Source organism: Rhinatrema bivittatum, chromosome 6 (assembly GCF_901001135.1).
Source record: "Rhinatrema bivittatum chromosome 6, aRhiBiv1.1, whole genome shotgun sequence".
NCBI classification, from domain to species: domain Eukaryota; kingdom Metazoa; phylum Chordata; class Amphibia; order Gymnophiona; family Rhinatrematidae; genus Rhinatrema; species Rhinatrema bivittatum.
The window spans coordinates 330,934,787-330,953,320 of NC_042620.1; the positions used below are offsets into that span (position 1 = coordinate 330,934,787).

An 18,534-nucleotide genomic window follows, 5' to 3' on the forward strand; every position below is an offset into this window, starting at 1 on the left:
CCTCTTCAGCCTTTCCTCATAGGGGAGCTGTTCCATCCCCTTTATCATTTTGGTTGCCCTTCTCTGTACCTTCTCCAATGCAACTATATCTTTTTTGAGATGCGGCGAGCAGAACTGAGCACAATACTCAAGGTGCGGTCTCACCATGGAGCAATACAGAAATAATATGACATTGCTGTTTTATTCTCCATTCCTTTTTTAATAATTCCTGACATTCTGTTTACTTTCTTTACTCTTCTGATACTGAACTGAGGATTTCAAAGTATTTATGCAGTTACTGCACAGTGAAACTGACTTATGAATAGGGACCTTCATTTTCAATTTTTGCTTTACTTTCCCTAGGAATTTCAATGTTATAACAAAAAATGTTCAGTGATTTCCACTGATTTTTCTTGTTATAGCATTGGCATTTCTAGGAAAAATAAAATAAAACTGACAATAAAGGTCCCTACTTATGAACCGCCAGGTGTGTTTTTTCCTGAATTGATATCCTTGGATGCTGCTTCGTGCTGGGAGGGGTTCTTCACTTATATGAAGGAGATAGTATCAATGGCTTTGGACAATATCTCCTTGTCCGTCTTAGTAATAGAGCCCTCCAATTACTCGCAGAGTCTTGCTTCTGGACTGAAGGCTTCGGGCCTGAGCTCTCTCTCTCCTGAGGCTGAGAGTGCATCCCACCCTGGAGACGCTTGCCTGATCGGGCTTCTGAGTAGAAGGCCTTTGAGCATGACTCGACCTAGTGCTCAGTAACGGGGATAATGTCTCAAGTGTCTGGGTGGGTGCCCACCTCAGCATGAGTGACCATCAAACAGTATGGTTTGACATCGCAGACAGGATACGGACAAGTCACGCGAAGACCTGAGTTTTGACTTTCAAAAATACAGCTGGGGATATCCCTGGAGGTAGAACTAGAAGACTGGGAGAAAATGGGAGAGGTGGAACAACAGTGGGTCAAACTAAAGGGAGCAATCACAAAAGCAACAAATCTATATGTTAGAAAAGTAAACAAAAGTAAGAGAAATAAGAAACTGATCTGGTTCTCAAAGGAGGTGGCTGATGTAATAAAAGCAAAAAAAAAAAAAAAAGCAGCATTCAAGAATTAAAAAGAATCCCAAAAAGAGGAACACAGGGAAGAATATCTATTAAAACTGAGGGAGACGAAAGAAATTAATCAAGAAAGCAAAAAGTCTGGCAGAAGAAGGATTGCCAAGGAGGTAAAGCGAGGTGACAAAACATTCTTCAGATACATCAGAGAAAGGAGAAAGGTCCAAAGTGGTATAGTGAAATTAAAAGGTGACCAGAATCAATGTGTGGAGAGACGAAGAAAAGGTGGAAATATTAAACAAATACTTCAGTTCGGTGTTCATTAAAGAAGACCCTGGAGAAGGACTGCCGCTAGTAAACAAGTCTGTGGAAGGAGGTGGAGTAGATGAAATTCCATTTACAGAAGAGAATGTATGGGAAGAGCTAGGAAAACTGAAAGTGGACAAAGCCATGGGATCTAATGAGGTTCATCCCAGGATACTGAGGGAGCTCAGAGATGTGCTAGTGGGTCCACTGAAGGACCTATTCAATAGATCCCTGGAAACTGGAGTGGTGCTGAGTGATTGGAGAAGAGCGATGGTGGACCCACTTCACAAGAATGGGAGTAGAGAGGAGGCTGGTAACTACAGGCCTGTTAGCCTCACCTCGGTGGTGGGAAATTTAATGGAAACTCTGCTGAAGGAAAGGAGAGTGAACTATCTACAATCAGGTGGGGTTGCTTGATCCGAGACAAAATGGATTCATCAGGGGAAGGTCCTGTCAGATGAATCTGATTGATTTGTTTGATTGGTTGACTACAGAATTGGATCAGGGAAGAGTGCTCAATGGATTTTAGTAAAGCTTTTGATACGGTCCCACATAGGAGACTCATGAATAAAATGAGAAGCCTGGGAGTGAGCGCTAAGGTGGTGGCATGGACTGCAAACTGGTTGACAGATAGAAGGCAGCGTGTGATGGTAAATGGAACCTGCTTTGAAGAGAAAAACAGTGTTAAGCGGAGAGCCACAGGGATTGGTGTTGGGACCGGTTGTGTTCAATATCTTTGCGAGCGACATTGCAGAAGGGATAGAAGGTAAAATTTGTCTGTTTGCGGATGATACTAAGATCTGCAATAGAGTGGACATGCCAGAAGGAGTAGAGAGGATGAGACATCATTTAAGGAAGCTTGAATGGTGGGCGAAGATATGGCAGCTGGGATTCAATGCCAAGAAGTGCAGAGTCATGCATCTGGGGTGCGGTAATACAAAAGAGTTGTATGTGATGAGGGGTGAAAGGCTGTTGTGCACGGAACAAGAGAGAGACCTCAGAGTGATAGTGTCTAGCAATCTGAAGATGGCAAAACAATGTGACAAGGCAATAGCTAAAGCCAGAAGAATGTTGGGCTGTATTGAGAGAGGAATAACCAGTAATAAAAAGGAGGTGTTAATCCCCTTGTACAGGTCCTTGGTGAGGCCTCACCTAGAGTAATGTGTTCAGTTCTGGAGACCGTATGGAAGCGACAGAATGGAAGCGACAGGATGGAAGCGATCAAGAGAAAAGTGACCAAAATGGTGGGGGGGTCTCCATTAAATGACTTATGAGGAGAGGTTTATGGTCCTAAATATGTACGCCCTGGAGGAGAGGAGGAGAAGGGAAGATGTACAGACCTTCAGATACCTGAAAGGTTTTAATGATGCACAAACAACAACAAACCTTTTCCATTGGAAAGAAATCAGTAGAACTATGGGTCACAAAATGAAACTTCAGGGAGGGCGACTCAGAACCAGTGTCAGAAAAATTTCTTCACAGAAAGGGTGGTGGATGCCTGGAATGACCTTCCGGAGGAAGTGAAGACAAGAAACGATTTCAAAGGGGCATGGGATAAACACTGTGGATCCCTTAATGCTAGAGAATGTGAATGAAGAAAAGAGTGCATGGGGGTAACTTGCTGGTGTGGTGGTTACTACCCTTAACCAATAAGCCTTTGCACTGTTGATCCAACTCCATCATTGCTCTCTGCTTCAATGGCAGGAGGTAAAGGGGACTTGGATTCAGACAGCAACCAACAAGGACACTGAATTGCACAGTCTGGGAAAACGAATAAGCATGGGAGTAACTTGCTGATATGGTGGTTACTACCTTTAATCAATAAACCTTAATGCTGTTGATGCAACTCCAACATTGCTCTCTGCATCAGTGGCAAGAAGGGGGCGGGGAATTGGACTCAAATAGCAACCAATAAGGGCCCTGACTTTGACCGTCTGATAATTTTAAAAGGTGGCTTGTATGGCAGGAGTTACTATCATAAGCGTGCTGGGCAGACTGGATGGGCCATTTGGTCTTTTTTTGTGCTGTCATTTCTATGTTTCTATGACTGGCAAAACAAAAATAACATTATCGGGTCAGAAACCGGAGAAAAGGCTCTGGGATTCCAGATCTTTCCAAGCCTACAGCAGCTGCAAAATTAAAATTTGCATTGGATAGGAGAACAAGCCAAACTTAGCTTAAAAAAAAAAAAAAAGGATGACCCCGCTGGGACTGTAGTGAGGCTGTGCCCCTCCAGAAGCACCCAATTAAAGGCTCGAAGCATGACCAACTACACAGGAAGGGTAAGACGGGAGCTCAGGGATCTGCCAGGCATGTCCTTGGATCCAACTTCATTACACTTAAAACACAATATTTTCCCCACTGTCATTTTTCAAGTTGTTTTGCACTTGTGACTTGCAGCCAGTAGGGGGTATTACTGCCAAAGACATTCATTAAATAATTCAGTCTGCTGTACAAATAAACAGAATGATTAAGATACTGCTTTTATTACAGATTTATTTCATTCCAAAAGAAAAATAAGTGCTCAAAAGTTTGTTTTATTTTGTTTAAAATGCCTACTGCTTTTTTTTTTTGACCTGGCAGTTTTCTCATCCAGCTCAATGAGAACCAGAACTGGGGATCTGGCACCACGAGCCTTCACTTGCAGCTACCCCAGGGACGCTTCCACCTATTTTACGCCTCCTCCCGGCTTCAATCCAGTCACTGGGGCGACGGTCCTCACCTGGAGGTTGTGCACCGGGACCTCTTCTGAATCCGACCACCAGGTATCGCCATTATACGTTGACTATGGTTCCCCTCTACCCTTCCCCCTGCCCCATTCCCCACCTCCGGGCTGTGAATGTTGACTCTGCAGCACCCCCAGGCCTACCTGAACCAAGCAGTGGATGGGCCCGACTCGGGGACTGGTACTGACCCACACCCACCAATTTTGCTGTTTATACATCAGGGATAGGATTAGTTGAGTAGTGTCATCTCATCCTGAGATACGAAAAATGGGAATACACTACAGATATAGCAGGGGATGAGAGGTGTAGCAATGTTTTTTTTTTAATTTTTATCTATTTCAGCAAAAACTGTCAAAACGGTTTGCAATAAAATGAATAGCCACACAGTTTAAACATCCGTACCTAGAAATCAGAAAATGAATCTATCTCACTTATGAAAAATACTTGGTGCACGTAGTAACGTGGAGCACCGGTTCACCGAGACCCTCCCCTGTTTGCTCCAGAACCCCCACCCAAAACCTGTAGGCAAAAGAGAAGGCAGATTGAATATCCGTGACTTGACTGGCAGCTGCGTGAGCATGTGCATTTGTTTGATAATGCACGAACGTACTTCCGTTTTATAAAATACGTGAATGCGCACATTCTTCCAAAACCTGTCCCGGAATGCCCTTGAAACACCTTTGTGCGTGCACACTTTTCTGCGCAGCAGCACGCTTCTGAAAATTCACTTATCGCACCACATGTGCAACCCCCGAGCAAGTCTTTCAAAACTCACCCCAGAAAGTCTGCAGAATTTTAAAACATTGTACGCGGAATATTTAATTTTGCACAGAATTTTCCGAGTCACAATGGGAGGATCCAAAAGATGCAATTCATCATAGCCACCAGTGTAACCTATGAGGAGGGGGGAGGAGAAGGGGTCAGAGGGATATCACATCTTACGAGGGCAAGTAAAAGAGGAATTTTGTTTCTCCTCACGAGGTGCAGAACACAGTATTCAACCAGGGATAATAAAACACAAAAGATTTTCAGCTGTACTGATTTAAGACCAGAGAACCACTCAGCTTGAAGTGTATCTTCATTAAAGTCAACTTTGTCTCATTACTACTTGTATCTCGACTATTTAAACATGCAAATTACAGCAATGTGGAGCTTCCAGCAGCAGTAAACTGCAATGCAGCGGAGTTATGCTAAGTGCATATAGGAAAGCTGACAATCTGCCAGCAATGGAAGATAATTACTAAATGTTCGGGAGATAAAGAACTATTGTTGCTCTGTGCAGTAAACAAGACTCTTTTTAATTAATGTAATGTGCAAATCTGCCTGTCATCAGTACACGTCTCATTTTGAAACCTAATCACTTCATGCGTGGAACCCAGAAGATAATTCTCTCCCCTAACTATTTTCATTATGTTTAGCATGACAACTTCTAATGTTAACTGGTCAGCAAGACCGGATATTGGGCCTTCAGCTAACGAGTCTAGTGGAAGAAGAAAGAGAGGCCATTTTTATAAAACTGGTAGTTATCAGACCTGTTGAACGTTTGCCTGGAGGAGGTCTCCCAGTCGCGCCACCAGGTCGGTGAAGTTTGGTCGTTCCGTTGGGACTCCATGCCAACAATCCAGCATGGTCTGGTACCTAATAAAGAGCACACAACACACAGCATGTCAAACGCTGGCAGGGATCTAACAGCATCCAGTTTTTGGAGGGGGACTTGAAGCTAAATTCTGCCTCTTTTTTTTTGTCATCTTCTCCTGCTACACTGTGGTAACTGCAGGGCCGACTTCAAGTGGAAGAAGTGCCGGTCAACAGGACATGCCAAGGTGGGTGTTCGAAAACCGGGACGAGCCAAAAACTCTCCTTTCAAAAACTGGGTAGTGCCGCCTGTTCTGCGCTGGACGCGGAAGGGTCAGGGCACCGAGGGAAGCGTAAAAGAGAGGGCTGCTCCTTGGATGCTGTGGGGTGGGGGGAAGCACAGTTCAAGCAGCTTCTTGCCAACGTAAGAACGAGAGAAGCTCTCACATCTCGGGAGTTGTGTACTCTGGAGGCCTCATTCGTGTTCCTTCTTTGAGTCGGAGGCAGAAGTCCTCGTCTATATGCACTCCCGGATACGGCGAGGCACCTGCGGAGACAAGACAAAGACGGTGGGGGGGAGGGGATCAGATTCGCTACCGCTTCTGCTCACGTGTTTCCTGTCCTGCGTAAAACCCTCTGACCTTCAAGAAACCCAATGCCTGTGTCACTAGGGGTGGAGGGGGAAGGTCTGAAAATGGACCCCTAGGCATGGGCTTTCCTTTAGAAAAATCGCCCACAGGAAGAAGATAATTGAGATTAGAAATAAAAAAATGAAACTTCAGCTCCCCACAGATTACATGTTCTTCCTTCTGGGTGACAGTGTTTATGAAAGTATTTTTCTTAAAAAGAGTTTAGCTAGTTATTTGCTATCTGCTGCAAGGCTGGCAATAGCGTAACTCTGGAAATCTATTGGTCCTGCTAATACTTTGCGGGCTACACCAAGTATTGCATATTTTGGAACTGAACGACCGCGTTAGTTAAAAATGATTTGCCTTCTTTGGAATCTTTCTTGGACAAGGCTGGACATCATGCAACGAATTCTGAATTCTCCTTATGAGCGATACATTTGCTAAGGGTTCGCATCTATCGGATTGTGAACTATATATTTGCACAGGATTGGTCACTGCCTTGTTAACTTGCTTGACCAGCAAAGACAGAGTTTGAAAGAAAACCGTCCACAAGTGCAAAAGATAACGTGGACACCGCAGCGGCTTCCTTCTCCGGGAAGAGTTTTGTTCCTGGGAAGTAGTACAAGTAGATTTGAAAATTACAATCCATGCGTGAGTTTGTCAGCCTCACCCTATACCTGCGCAGCTCCCAGGAACTCCTCTCCTCAGTCCGGGAGAACGAAAGAAACCAGCTACGGACCCCCCAACCCCCACCCCCGCACATACGTTTAGCAAAAGGACCTGGAAAGGCTCCTCTACAGAAGAGGCCTCGCTCTGTACACGACAGCCTCGTTCTGATATTTGCCCATTGGGGCTCATTTTGTAACAGCTCATATTTAAAAAGTCGGTAAAAATAATGCAAAACGTTACACCAATTTTCAAGACGGACTTAGAGGTATCTTTCGCTTTGAAAATTATCGCACCCAAATTACCCCCCCGCGCACAGTTACACCTACTAAAGCGTACACAGAAATTTTGGGGAATGGGAAACTTTATGCACAAACAAGAGAATTTTCAAAGGAATTACTGGAAATGTTCAAAGTCTATTTACCCGTCTTAAGCACACTTAACGCATGTAAAACCTATGGACAATTCAGTGGTGTATACTGTAGCAATTTTCAAAAGCCCACTTACATGGGCCTGAAAATGCTTTTGAAAATCACACCCAGTGGGCCGGATTTTAAAAGGGTTACACACTTAAGTTAAGCGCGTAACCCTTAAAAAAAACCCTGCGCATGCCGAGCTTATTTTGCATAGGCTCGGCGGTGCACGCAAGCCCCGGGACGCGCGTAAGTCCCGGGACTTTGCTAGGGGGGTGTGTCGGGGGGGTGGCACGATGTTCGAGGCATTCCTGGGGGCGTGGTGCTGGCCCAGGGGCGTTCCAGGGGGACGTGACCGAGGCCTCCAGACCAGCCCCCGGGTTGGGCGATGGTGCGGCAGCGGGCCATCGGCGCACGCAAGTTACGCCTGCTTCGAGCAGGCATAACTTGTGCGATAAAGGTGGGGGGGGGGAGTTAGATAGGGCCGGGGGGGGTGGGTTAGGTAGGGGAAGGGAGGGGAAGGTGCGGGGGGTGGAAGGAAAGTTCCCTCCAAGGCCGCTCCGATTTCGGAGTGGCCTCGGAGGGAACGGGCAGCGCGCACAAGGCTCGGTGCACGCAAGTTGCACAAATGTGCACCCCTTTGCGCGTGCCGACCCCGGATTTTATAAGATACGCGCGGCTACGTGCGTATCTTATAAAATCCGGCGTACTTTTCTTCGCGCCTGGTGCGCGAACAAAAGTATGTGCTCGCGCTGTTTTTTTAAAATGTACCCCAGCGTGCGTAAAAATTGCTTTATATAGACGCGCAAGTAGCCTCTACTTCCATATTCTGCATTTTATTAAAGTTGAAAATATGCACATATTTTCATTTTTTGGCGTGCGGACATATGTGCATAAAAAAAGAGGTGACCTGGGGACATTTTGAGGCAGAGCCAACACCTACACACACTTATGCATGTACATTTGCGAACTTGCGTATTTCTACACCTATAAATGATCTGGTGCCAGTGAAATTAAACATGTTTATTGTGTTGTACTGACTGGCTGGGAGGTCTGGGTGAACTGGGGGGGTGTTCAGGCTGAAAAACCAGGAAGGTCTCAATGGCTTGTAGAAGAACTGGGAGAACTAGTAATCTAGTTGGTAAACTGGTTAATTTCATTTATTTTATTTATTAGTTTTTTTATACCGGTGTTCAAAATTAAGTATCACATCGGTGTACAAACTAATCATGCCCTGTTATAAGCATTTAAAACATCAAAGCAAAAGTAATAATATTCAATCTTAAAATAAAAGACAAATAAAACAATTGTAATAAATCAGAAATACAACATTTGTTAAAAAAAAATTAAAGGTAAAGAAACATTCCTAAAATCTTAAAAACTAAAAGAAACTTTGCTAAGCGGAAAACCACTAAGCCCGCATGTTTTAAAATTGGCCGACTTAACACGAGCAAGTCCTATTTTATTTTCGTGAGTAAAAGACACGTGTGTATATTTTTAAAACAGGCAGGAAAAGTAATTGTGTTCAATGCATTGATATATGTGTGGTTGCAATGCATCGCGTGTATTTGCGCAGAAGCCCTCTTGCACACGTATGCTGCAGGGTAGAGATACGCGTGCTTTACAAAACGCGCGTATATCACAGTCACGGGTTATAAAATACTGGTGTGGATCTCCTCGCGTACATATATGCGGCTGCGCAGATTTGTTTGAAAGGTATCCTCCCTGGGCGTAAGTGGAGCCTCCTCTCCCTGACTCTGCCCTTAGGAAACGCCAGCGTTTAGTCCAGGTAAACACACGCCTATTGGGCAGACAATTCTCTCTCAAAGGCCATTTCTGCAGGTAAACGCTGTTTCACCCGTATAACGGCCTGCGAATATCATCCTTCCTTTGCCTGTATCGCTGTCTAGTTGGCTGTGCCCAGACAAGGTGGAGCCAACCTCTGACATGCAGGTTCAGAACGAATAAAACCTAATTGTAAAATTTCTCAGACCCTGCCAAGCATATCTGTTTCTGTTTCAAGTGATCTTCCAATCCGGGAACATGAGATTTTTTATTTTTTTTTGAGAGAAACTGAATTTCAATCTCATTTCATGTCGATGGCATCCGACCTTTTTGCGCAGCCGAGTCTGTGCGTGCACGTTCCTTTAATTTCATATTATTGAATTATTCTCTTCTTTCCTGCGCTGGGACGCGAGTCCATGCAGACTTGTTTGCACAGAAGAAAAGCAGCATAGACATTTTACACTGTAGCACTGGGATGAAAGAAGCACCAGCCAGGCATGAAATTACCCTCCTGAACCAATTTTTTTTTAACAACGCTGTTTGGGGTTTGGATGGCAAAACCCGTAGTTTTACGTTTGTTTAGAAAACATTTAAGTCAAAGGCTTTTGTGCCCTGCGGCCGCTCAGGTCTAGAATTTAAGCGCCATGGCCTTATTTATTTAATTCCATTTGATATTCAGCTTTTCCCGAGTCAGCACAAAGAGGATTAGGGAACTAAATGGAAAAGTACAGCACATAAACAAACGTCATGTTCAGTGCACAACCAGTTCAAATGTATTACCGTGCCGGATTATAAATACATTGGGACAGATAACACATTAAAAAAAAAAACCAAACCCACATTTAGAAAAACAAATAGAGAATACAATAAAAGGATTACTAAATTAGAAATACAATAAAAATATTACTGTCAGGGCCAGTGCTAGCTTTTTTGCTGCCCTGTGCGGCCCTAACTCTTCCCTCTCCGTCGGTTCGTTCAGTCTCTTTCCCCAGCCCACAAAAGTGCCCAGCTCCCTTCGGTGCTGCAAACTTTACAAACTGACATCACTCTCCCCCCCACCCCAGAACCCGTGGCTGGTGCAAGGGTATTAGGTGCTCTAGGTGAACCTTACGACCATACACAACACCTACCCCCCTTCCCCAACCCGCTCCACACACAGCTATGCGTTTACAAAAATCTTTTCCATGCATTTCTAACAACATTACACATGAAAAATATCAGAGGACAAGTATTCTGAAGTAAGAATATCACACACGGGGTAGATTTTCAAAACTTACGCGCGCGCGTCCATGTGTGCGCGCGCTACCCGGCACGCACACATGGACGCACAATTTTATAACATGCGCACGCTGGCGCATACGTTTTCTCTCTTGTACACACACATATACACAAACAACCCAGGCAGGCTCCCATTCACACACTCTTACCAACCCAGATCCCAGGCAGGCTCCCATTCTCATCCACCCAAATCCCCATAAGAACATGGCATACTGGGTCAGACCAAGGGTCCATCAAGCCCAGCATCCTGTTTCCAACAGAGGCCAATCCAGGCCATAAGAACCTGGCAAGTACCCAAAAACTAAGTCTATTCCATGTTACCATTGCTAATGGCAGTGGCTATTCTCTAAGTGAACTTAATAGCAGGTAATGGACTTCTCCTCCAAGAACTTATCCAATCCTTTTTTAAACACAGCTATACTAACTGCACTAACCACATCCTCTGGTAACAAATTCCAGAGTTTAATTGTGCGTTCAGTAAAAAAGAACTTTCTCCGATTAGTTTTAAATGTGGCACCCAGACAGGCTCCCATTCTCTCACACACACACACACACACACACACACACACACACACACACATCCCTTTGACCTTCTCTTGCAACCTTTCCTGCATCTGATTCTCCATTGTAAAATAAAAAGTGTTTTTCTACTTTCCCATCTTCAGTTTTGATTCTTTCTATTTTCTTTCTATCTGCATCATTCAGAATATTATTCTCACAAATGGGACCAAACAAGCTCCCAAAAAAAAACTCATCTTGCACCTTTTCCCTGGGCGAGCAGGCAGGCAGACTCCTGCTGCATGGAGATGCTTCTCCTTTGTTCGGAAGAGCAGCCATTCATTCTGCGGCTCCTCCCGCATGTCGGCCCCACGATATTCAACACTCGTGGTGCTAGCACTTCCTCTATGCCCATCTCATGCATTGCGAGGAAGTGCTAAGACCGCTACCGTGAGTGTTGAATACCACGGGGCCGGTGCATGAGGAGCTGCAGGATGGGCTTCCTCTTCTGCTATGGGAACGGCGGTGCAATCGTCCTGATTCCTTTGCTGCCGGTGGGATGGGGTCCACCGGTGGCCGCACAGGCCTTCAGCTTCTTCTGCTGCCGGTGGGATGGGGTCCGCCGGTGGCCGCATGGGCATTCTGCTTCTTCTGATACCGCTGGGATCGAGTCCACCGGCAGCCACACGGGCCTGTCCATTCTCCCAGTGCTGCTCTCCGGGTATGCCACCCTGTGCAATTGCACGGTTTGCACACTTGGTGGTGCCATGCCTGATTACTAACCAGTTTCTAATTGAAGCATAACTGAAAACCTGTATAAGAAATATCAAAACACGCAGGATAGAGATGACGTTAAAAGAGCCAGCTAAGAAGCCAGATCCGCTTTGTGCAGAAGCTGTTGTAAAATTATCTCTTAAAACCTATTCAGTGAAAGGAGGTTACCATGAGATACACTGGGCTCTCTTGCCCTATACAGATGTTACTAATTACTGGGATATTCTGTGGTAAGGAGAGATGAACATAAAAGGATAATTTTTTAATAGAGCATTGTGGTAACTTGTGTGATAGTGGCTTGGGAAACAACCAAGAGGAATAAGGAGGCAGACTCTGGCTGTTTCCTTTATGTGCAATTTATTCACAGTGCAGCAGTCACCCAATCAAAGAAATCGATCAGATTTTTTTTTCTGACACAGTCTCCCCCACGTAGGGCCATGCCTGCGGCATCCAGCAGATTGAAATCCTATCATCGATACTTCACCATCAAGTCCCTTAGTAGAGTCTTCTGTTAATTTTCCCGCCACCAAAGTCTGACTGACCTGCGGTTCTCACCTTCTTCCCTGTTGACACTGTTTTGAAGAGTGACATCTTCCCTTCTCCAGTCCTGCAGAATCACTTCCAAAATTCACAGAACACGAATAGATCCAGCAACAGATCCAAGTTCCCTTAATATACCAGAAGGAAATGTCACACTGTATGAAAGTTTGCACACTGTTACTGAGAAATGGGTCTCATTTCTCTTTACCAAATGAATCCTTAAACAATGAGGTTCATATTCAAAACACCTGCGGAGTGGGTAAGTTACATGGATAACTTTATCCGGGTATTAAGTGGCATTTCATCCAGGTAAAAGTGCTGCTAATATATCTAAGGGTAACTTTAGGCCTGCTAGGTAACTTTATCCGGCCAGATATCACACCATGCCCCAGGAGTGCCCCAATGTCACCTCTTCTTATTCAGGGAACAGTTTGTCCAAGCAATGATTTGCCCAGGCAAAACGTAGTCGTGTAGAGGTTGCCTATGTTTTTCCCTGGTGATGAATGTAACTTGATTACAGTGTATTTCGGTTATTTACTGATAGGAAACTGTTTCATGTTAGGGTTGTGATGTTTATTGCATACATAGGATGTGTTATGCATTTTAACACATTGCGCATTGCTTCAGATGTTTTGGAGGAGCAATCAGTAAATGGAAATATAAATAATCTTGCTGTGAAAAGCTGCCAGTTTCTCCAACTCACTCCCAAACAAGAGCGAGCCTTTTGGAGGCTGCGTCAGCTGACCAATTTCGCAACCAGAGATGATGCCTGGCCACTATCACCAAAGCCACTCTCCTGGCCGAGGTATGGACCAAATCATAGCCTGTGTCTGCTAAAAAGGCAGCAGTAGGCTCCATAACCGACTCCAGACTCATCAACCCTCTGAGAGAGAAGTAGACAAGATCATGCCACTAGAGCGCAGCGGGAAGCAATCTGTAAAGTCATTGCCACTGCCTCAAAGGCTTGCTTAAAAATAGCCTCAATCCTTCTGTCATGTACATCCTTCATGGCCGCTCTTCCCTCTACGGGGATAGTCATTCGCTTGGAGACAGCACATACAAGTGCATCCTCTTTCGGAAAATGCAAACGCTCTCTCACAGCTGAATCCAGGGGGTTCAGGCCTTCCAATGTCCAACCCCCTTTAAAATTTGCCTCTGGGGCATCACATTACAGATCAATCGATTCTTGCACGGCATCCATCACAGGGAAAAAAACAAGAGGCTTTACGTGAGGAAAGTAAAATGGGATTCTTCCTCGGCTCAGACATGGCATCCGAACCGGGGACACCCAGCTGTTTCAAAGTCTGGGAAATCAGGGCCGACAGCTCATCTCTATGGAAGAACCGCAACATGGTTCGATACGGTTCCAGTCCTGGAGGAGTTTCCGCATCTTCCAGGGAATCAGAATCAACCTCATCATCAGTGCCATCTGGGTTCCTGTCGGGAACACCCGCAGGGAGCAGAGGTGAGCCCCGGTGCTTAAGCATAGGACCGGAAGAGGGTCTGACCAGACAGAAATGGGGGAAGTGGAGGATGCGCCTGAAGAAAAGGTTGTAAGCCTTGAAAAAATTCCACCCAAGAAAAAGCAGCCAGATCCAGACCAAGCCCAGAAGGAACTGGAGCTGGTCCCACAGAACTGGTATACACCGCATTTCAGATCTATTAGTAAAAATTTGTAACCTATCATTAAAATCATCCATTGTACCTGAAGACTGGAGGGTGGCTAATGTAAGCCCAATATTTAAAAAGGGCTCCTGGGAGATCCGGGAAACTACAGACCGGTTACCCTAACTTCAGTGCCAGGAAAAATAGTGGAAAGTGTTCAAAACATCAAAATCACAGAACATATAGAAAGACATGGTTTAATGGAACAAAGTCAGCATGGCTTTACCCAAGGCAAGTCTTGCCTCACAAATCTGCTTCACTTTTTTTGAAGAGGTTAATAAACATGGGGATAAAGGTGAACTGGTAGATGTAGTATACTTGGATTTTCAGAAGGCGTTTGACAAAGTTCCTCATGAGAGGCTTCTAGGAAAAGTAAAAAGTCATGGGATAGGTGGCGATGTCCTTTCGTGGATTGCAAACTGGCTAAAAGTCAGGAAACAGAGAGTAGGATTAAATGGGCAATTTTCTCAGTGGAAGGGAGTGGGCAGTGGAGTGCCTCAGGGATCTGTACAGGGACCCTTACTTTTCAATATATTTATAAATGATCTGGAAAGAAATACGACGAGTGAGGTAATCAAATTTGCGGACGATACAAAATTATTCAGAGTAGTTAAATCATAAGTGGATTGTGATACATTACAGGAGGACCTTGCAAGACTGGAAGATTAAGCATCCAAATGGCAGATGAAATTTAATGTGGATAAGTGCAAGGTGATGCATATAGGGAAAAAATAACCCATGCTACAGTTACACAATGTTAGGTTCCATATTAGGAGCTAGCACCCAGGAAAGAGATCTAGGCGTCTTAGTGGATAGTACATTGAAATCGTTGACTCAGTGTGCTGCGGCAGTCAAAAAAGCAAACAGAATGTTGGGAATTATTAGAAAGGGAATGGTTAATAAAACAGAAGATGTCATAATGCCTCTGTATCGCTCCATGGTGAGACCGCACCTTGAATACTGTGTACAATTCTGGTCGCCACATCTCAGGAAAGATATAGTTGTGATGGAGAAGGTACAGAGAAGGGCGACCAAAATGATAACTATAGGGAGATCCACCTCCACCATCTGCTGGAGACGGAGAATACTGGCAGGCTGGGGTCACTGCAGGGTTATATATACTGTGATGTCAGCTTGCTCCATCTCCATCTGCTGGCAGGGGAGCATAAACCCACTGGTCCATCTGTCTCTTGCTTTACTTGCACCTCTTTTGCTCCTTTTGCTGGGTGGTGTATGTATGCAGGGTTGACGAATCAAGTGCATGCAGGCTCTAATTGCCGCACACACGCACACTCACACTCACACCCACCCCCTCCCCCGTCAGCTGAGAGTTCAGGAAGTGAGTGGGAAGGGAAATAAGGGGACTAGTTGCTGATATTTCTATCGCTGCCCGCCTCTGCTTTACATTTCAGGTGAAAGCGGGTCTATTCCTGAGATACCTAAATTGTATTTTGATTTCTTTAGAAGCCCCAGAGGTTCTAACTAAACTGCCCCGCCTCACCCCCAAGAGCTACAACCTGGACAAGAATATTAATAACAGTAACACAACTTGGATAATCTCATGGGACCAGATTCATCTCGACTTTCCCTCATACACCCAGGCAGGTATCCAGGGCTGGAAAATTCAGGTCCTGGTACCCAGCGGAAGGGACATTGGTGAGGCCCAACCCGGGTACGCGAGTGAGAGCAGGAAGAGTGAGTTGCAGAGGGGCCTGGGGGAAACGAGGCCCGAAGACCGAGCGAGGCACGGTGGCTGCCGCTGACAAAGTGCTGGGCCACGGTGGAGAGGCTGGAGGAAGAAGGAGCAGCAGCTGAGAGGGACCTGAAGGTGGGACTGGGGGAGAGCGCTGGCAGGAGGGAGTAAAGCGAACCCAGAAGGTTGAGGAGAAGCGGGACGGGCAGTGCCTGCTGGAGAGCGGAGAAGAACAAAACAAGACAGGAACTATAAAAGTGAGAAGTGAAAAAAAATTTTTCCTTTGCTCCTAAAGTTTTTTTGGCTGGCTCCTAAGTCTTGAAAATATTTTTCCACCCGTGAGGGTCTCCCCAATTAGTCAGAGCCACTAATGAAAGCCTGAGTCTGTCCAGATCAGTGACTCCATATACCAGTCTTTATCAAGCCTGTAGGACAGTGCTCCGTCTATTGATATCACTTCTGGATATCTTTCTTTTAAGAATTATTAACTAGGGGTCAATATCTGGATCAGATCTGGGAAACGTTTGCTTTTTTAACCACATTTTTGGGACGGTTATTATCCAGTCACAGATAGTGACTCCAAAATAGGTATAATGTCCAGATCATGCTCCCTGGATGTGATTTTTACCATTCAAAAGGATGCTCATCTATACTGTGAGGGAGTATTCAGGAAACTCCTTCCAACCACCTTAAGGGATCGGCCACTGCTATCCAGCCCAGTCCTCCTTAAGGATGAGCCCCGCAAGGGATTCTGAGTGAAGGGAGGCTCCCCTCATCTTACTATAAGAAGCCAGGGGGTCCAGAAGGGTCAGACAGGCCCTGGGGAGCAGGTGGGAGTCCGGTTTACGCGACGACCTGCTTATGTGTAACGTCAGAGCGCTACCAATTCTGCAAGGTGAGCCGCATTTTGTTTTCTCACTGTAAATACATTTGTACTGAAGGAAACAGCCAGAGTCTGCCTCCTTATTCCTCTTGCCTAGTCCCTAAGCCACAACTGGCCACGTTACCATATACATATAATAAAGACTAGCTACTAAGGCATGCGTATGCATACATAAAAGAGCTGCGTCCAACGTGAGTCTACAATCTGAACATAGCTATTCAGTGTGAAGTGAGCCTTCACCAGCACCCTGCGTTGAGAAACGAATCGGAAACGAATAGTACGGTAAGATTCCAACCGAGCGATTCGTATTTCACTAGTGCCGTATGAATGGCAGGGTCCTTTTTTCTGAAAGGTTATCTTCCATTCTGTGCCTGTAGTAAAACTCTTGAAAACATCAGATGTCCTATTGCATTTTGTGACTTGATTAACTGTAAGCTCTACTAAGAAGGGAGCATCTCCTATATATGTTTCGTATAGCAGCAGAATTAATATAAGGAGTAGCCGTATGTAAACCGTATCCTCCCAATGGTTGGCGAGCCTTTTATAAATTAACTTCAGAGTCATTTATTAAATTGAAAAAAAAAAAAGCTACAACATCTTAATGAGTTTAATTCCAGTACGACGGATGGGCTTTGACACAGAAAATAGCAGAAGCGATGGAAAAAGTAAGTAAAAAGTCTAAAATTTGACTTCCCCAAAATGTCATGGTAGGTTGCAGATACTGATTTGGAAATAAATCAGCACCGAGAGCAGGAATAGGGTAGGAAGGGAGAAAGGAAACGGAAGGAGGAAAGAGCAGTGTCCAGCCTGGGGGCAGTGGGGATTTGGATGCTGGGGATATGGCAAAAGAGGGAAGAGCTGAAAGGGACCCTGAAGAAATCAGTTTTCCATCAACCACTGGACAATTGTGCTTTACTGCCTGCCAATTTTCGAGTCAGTGCAGCCCACACTCATTCAGCATTGTTTGAGCTCTCCACGTTACCTATCCCACAAAAACATTTTAGTATGCATAAAATGTTACTTTTAAAATACGGAGCCAGAGACCTCAGCCTTGGCTAGTGTAGAAACACACACAGGAATAAAAGGAGCTTACCAAGAGAAAAGATTTCCCACAACAGCACTCCGAAGGACCACACGTCGCTCTGCGTGGTGTACGTTTTGTCGAAAATAGCTTCAGGCGCCATCCACTTAAGCGGGAGCCTGGCCTGCGGACCAAGATGGAAAGTGTCAGGGGTTAACGAACGCGTCAGTCCTTTCCGGAGGCTGCCGAGAAACCCCCCAACCCCGGCACGCAGCTACTCACATCCCCTTTCCGCACGTAATCGGGGTCTTTGTAGATGTCCCGGGCCAGCCCAAAGTCACAGATCTTGACCACGTTGTTTTCAGAGAGCAGGATGTTTCTGGCTGCCAGATCCCGATGAATGCACTAAAAGAAATTAAAAGAATGGTTATCCGTGCACGCTGTGGGGGGGTCTCACTGCTGGCTGGACGGTCAGGCGGATCATACGGCAGTCCTGGCAGCCAGGGCCACCTGAGGCCTAAAGTTTCTTAAAAAGAAAGAAAGATTGACCTCCACGTATCTCGTTGTCCGTCCCCCCCGGGTAACAGTGGTGGGAAATTCAACACAGCCACCTACCCCAGAAGCAGCTGCAGGAACTGTTACCCTTGCACTGAGCTTCGAAATCCTGTTTGCATGCAAGACGCTCGTGTTCAGTACGGCATTAGGGGGACAAATGTGAAAATGTGCCCCAGAAATGGGCTACGGTGTCCGTGGCACCATGTGGCTAATTTTCAAAAAGAGAAACAATGCGGGTATTTTCCCCTTGGAAAATTGTCTACAAGATCCCACCGGGGCGAAGTACCTGTGGGGGGGCCTTGTGCCTGCTTTTTCGCGCGGAGCCAAAACCGTTCACGCAAACCTCTGCGCGCGGATTTGGAACGACAGTGCACGTGCAGAGCTGGATGCTGCTCTGCGGATGGTCCTCAGATTGATTCCTAGGTCCGGTCTTTCACAATGCAGGGAAGGGGGTCATGGTCGTTTTTAAGGGCTGCACTGGAC

At 45.6% G+C, this 18,534-nt stretch overlaps 1 protein-coding gene across 1 annotated transcript in view; it reads right to left on the reverse strand.

Moving 5' to 3' along the window:
- LOC115094728 (vascular endothelial growth factor receptor kdr-like) overlaps positions 1–18,534 on the reverse strand; it is a 311,596-nt gene that overhangs the window by 21,849 nt on the left and 271,213 nt on the right. Inside the window, exons 24-27 of the mRNA XM_029607986.1 lie at positions 17,779–17,901; positions 17,569–17,680; positions 6,099–6,198; positions 5,609–5,714 (exon numbers count right to left, since the gene is read on the reverse strand). Coding sequence (XP_029463846.1) covers positions 5,609–5,714; positions 6,099–6,198; positions 17,569–17,680; positions 17,779–17,901 — 441 coding nt within the window. The remainder of the gene's footprint in view (positions 1–5,608; positions 5,715–6,098; positions 6,199–17,568; positions 17,681–17,778; positions 17,902–18,534) is intronic.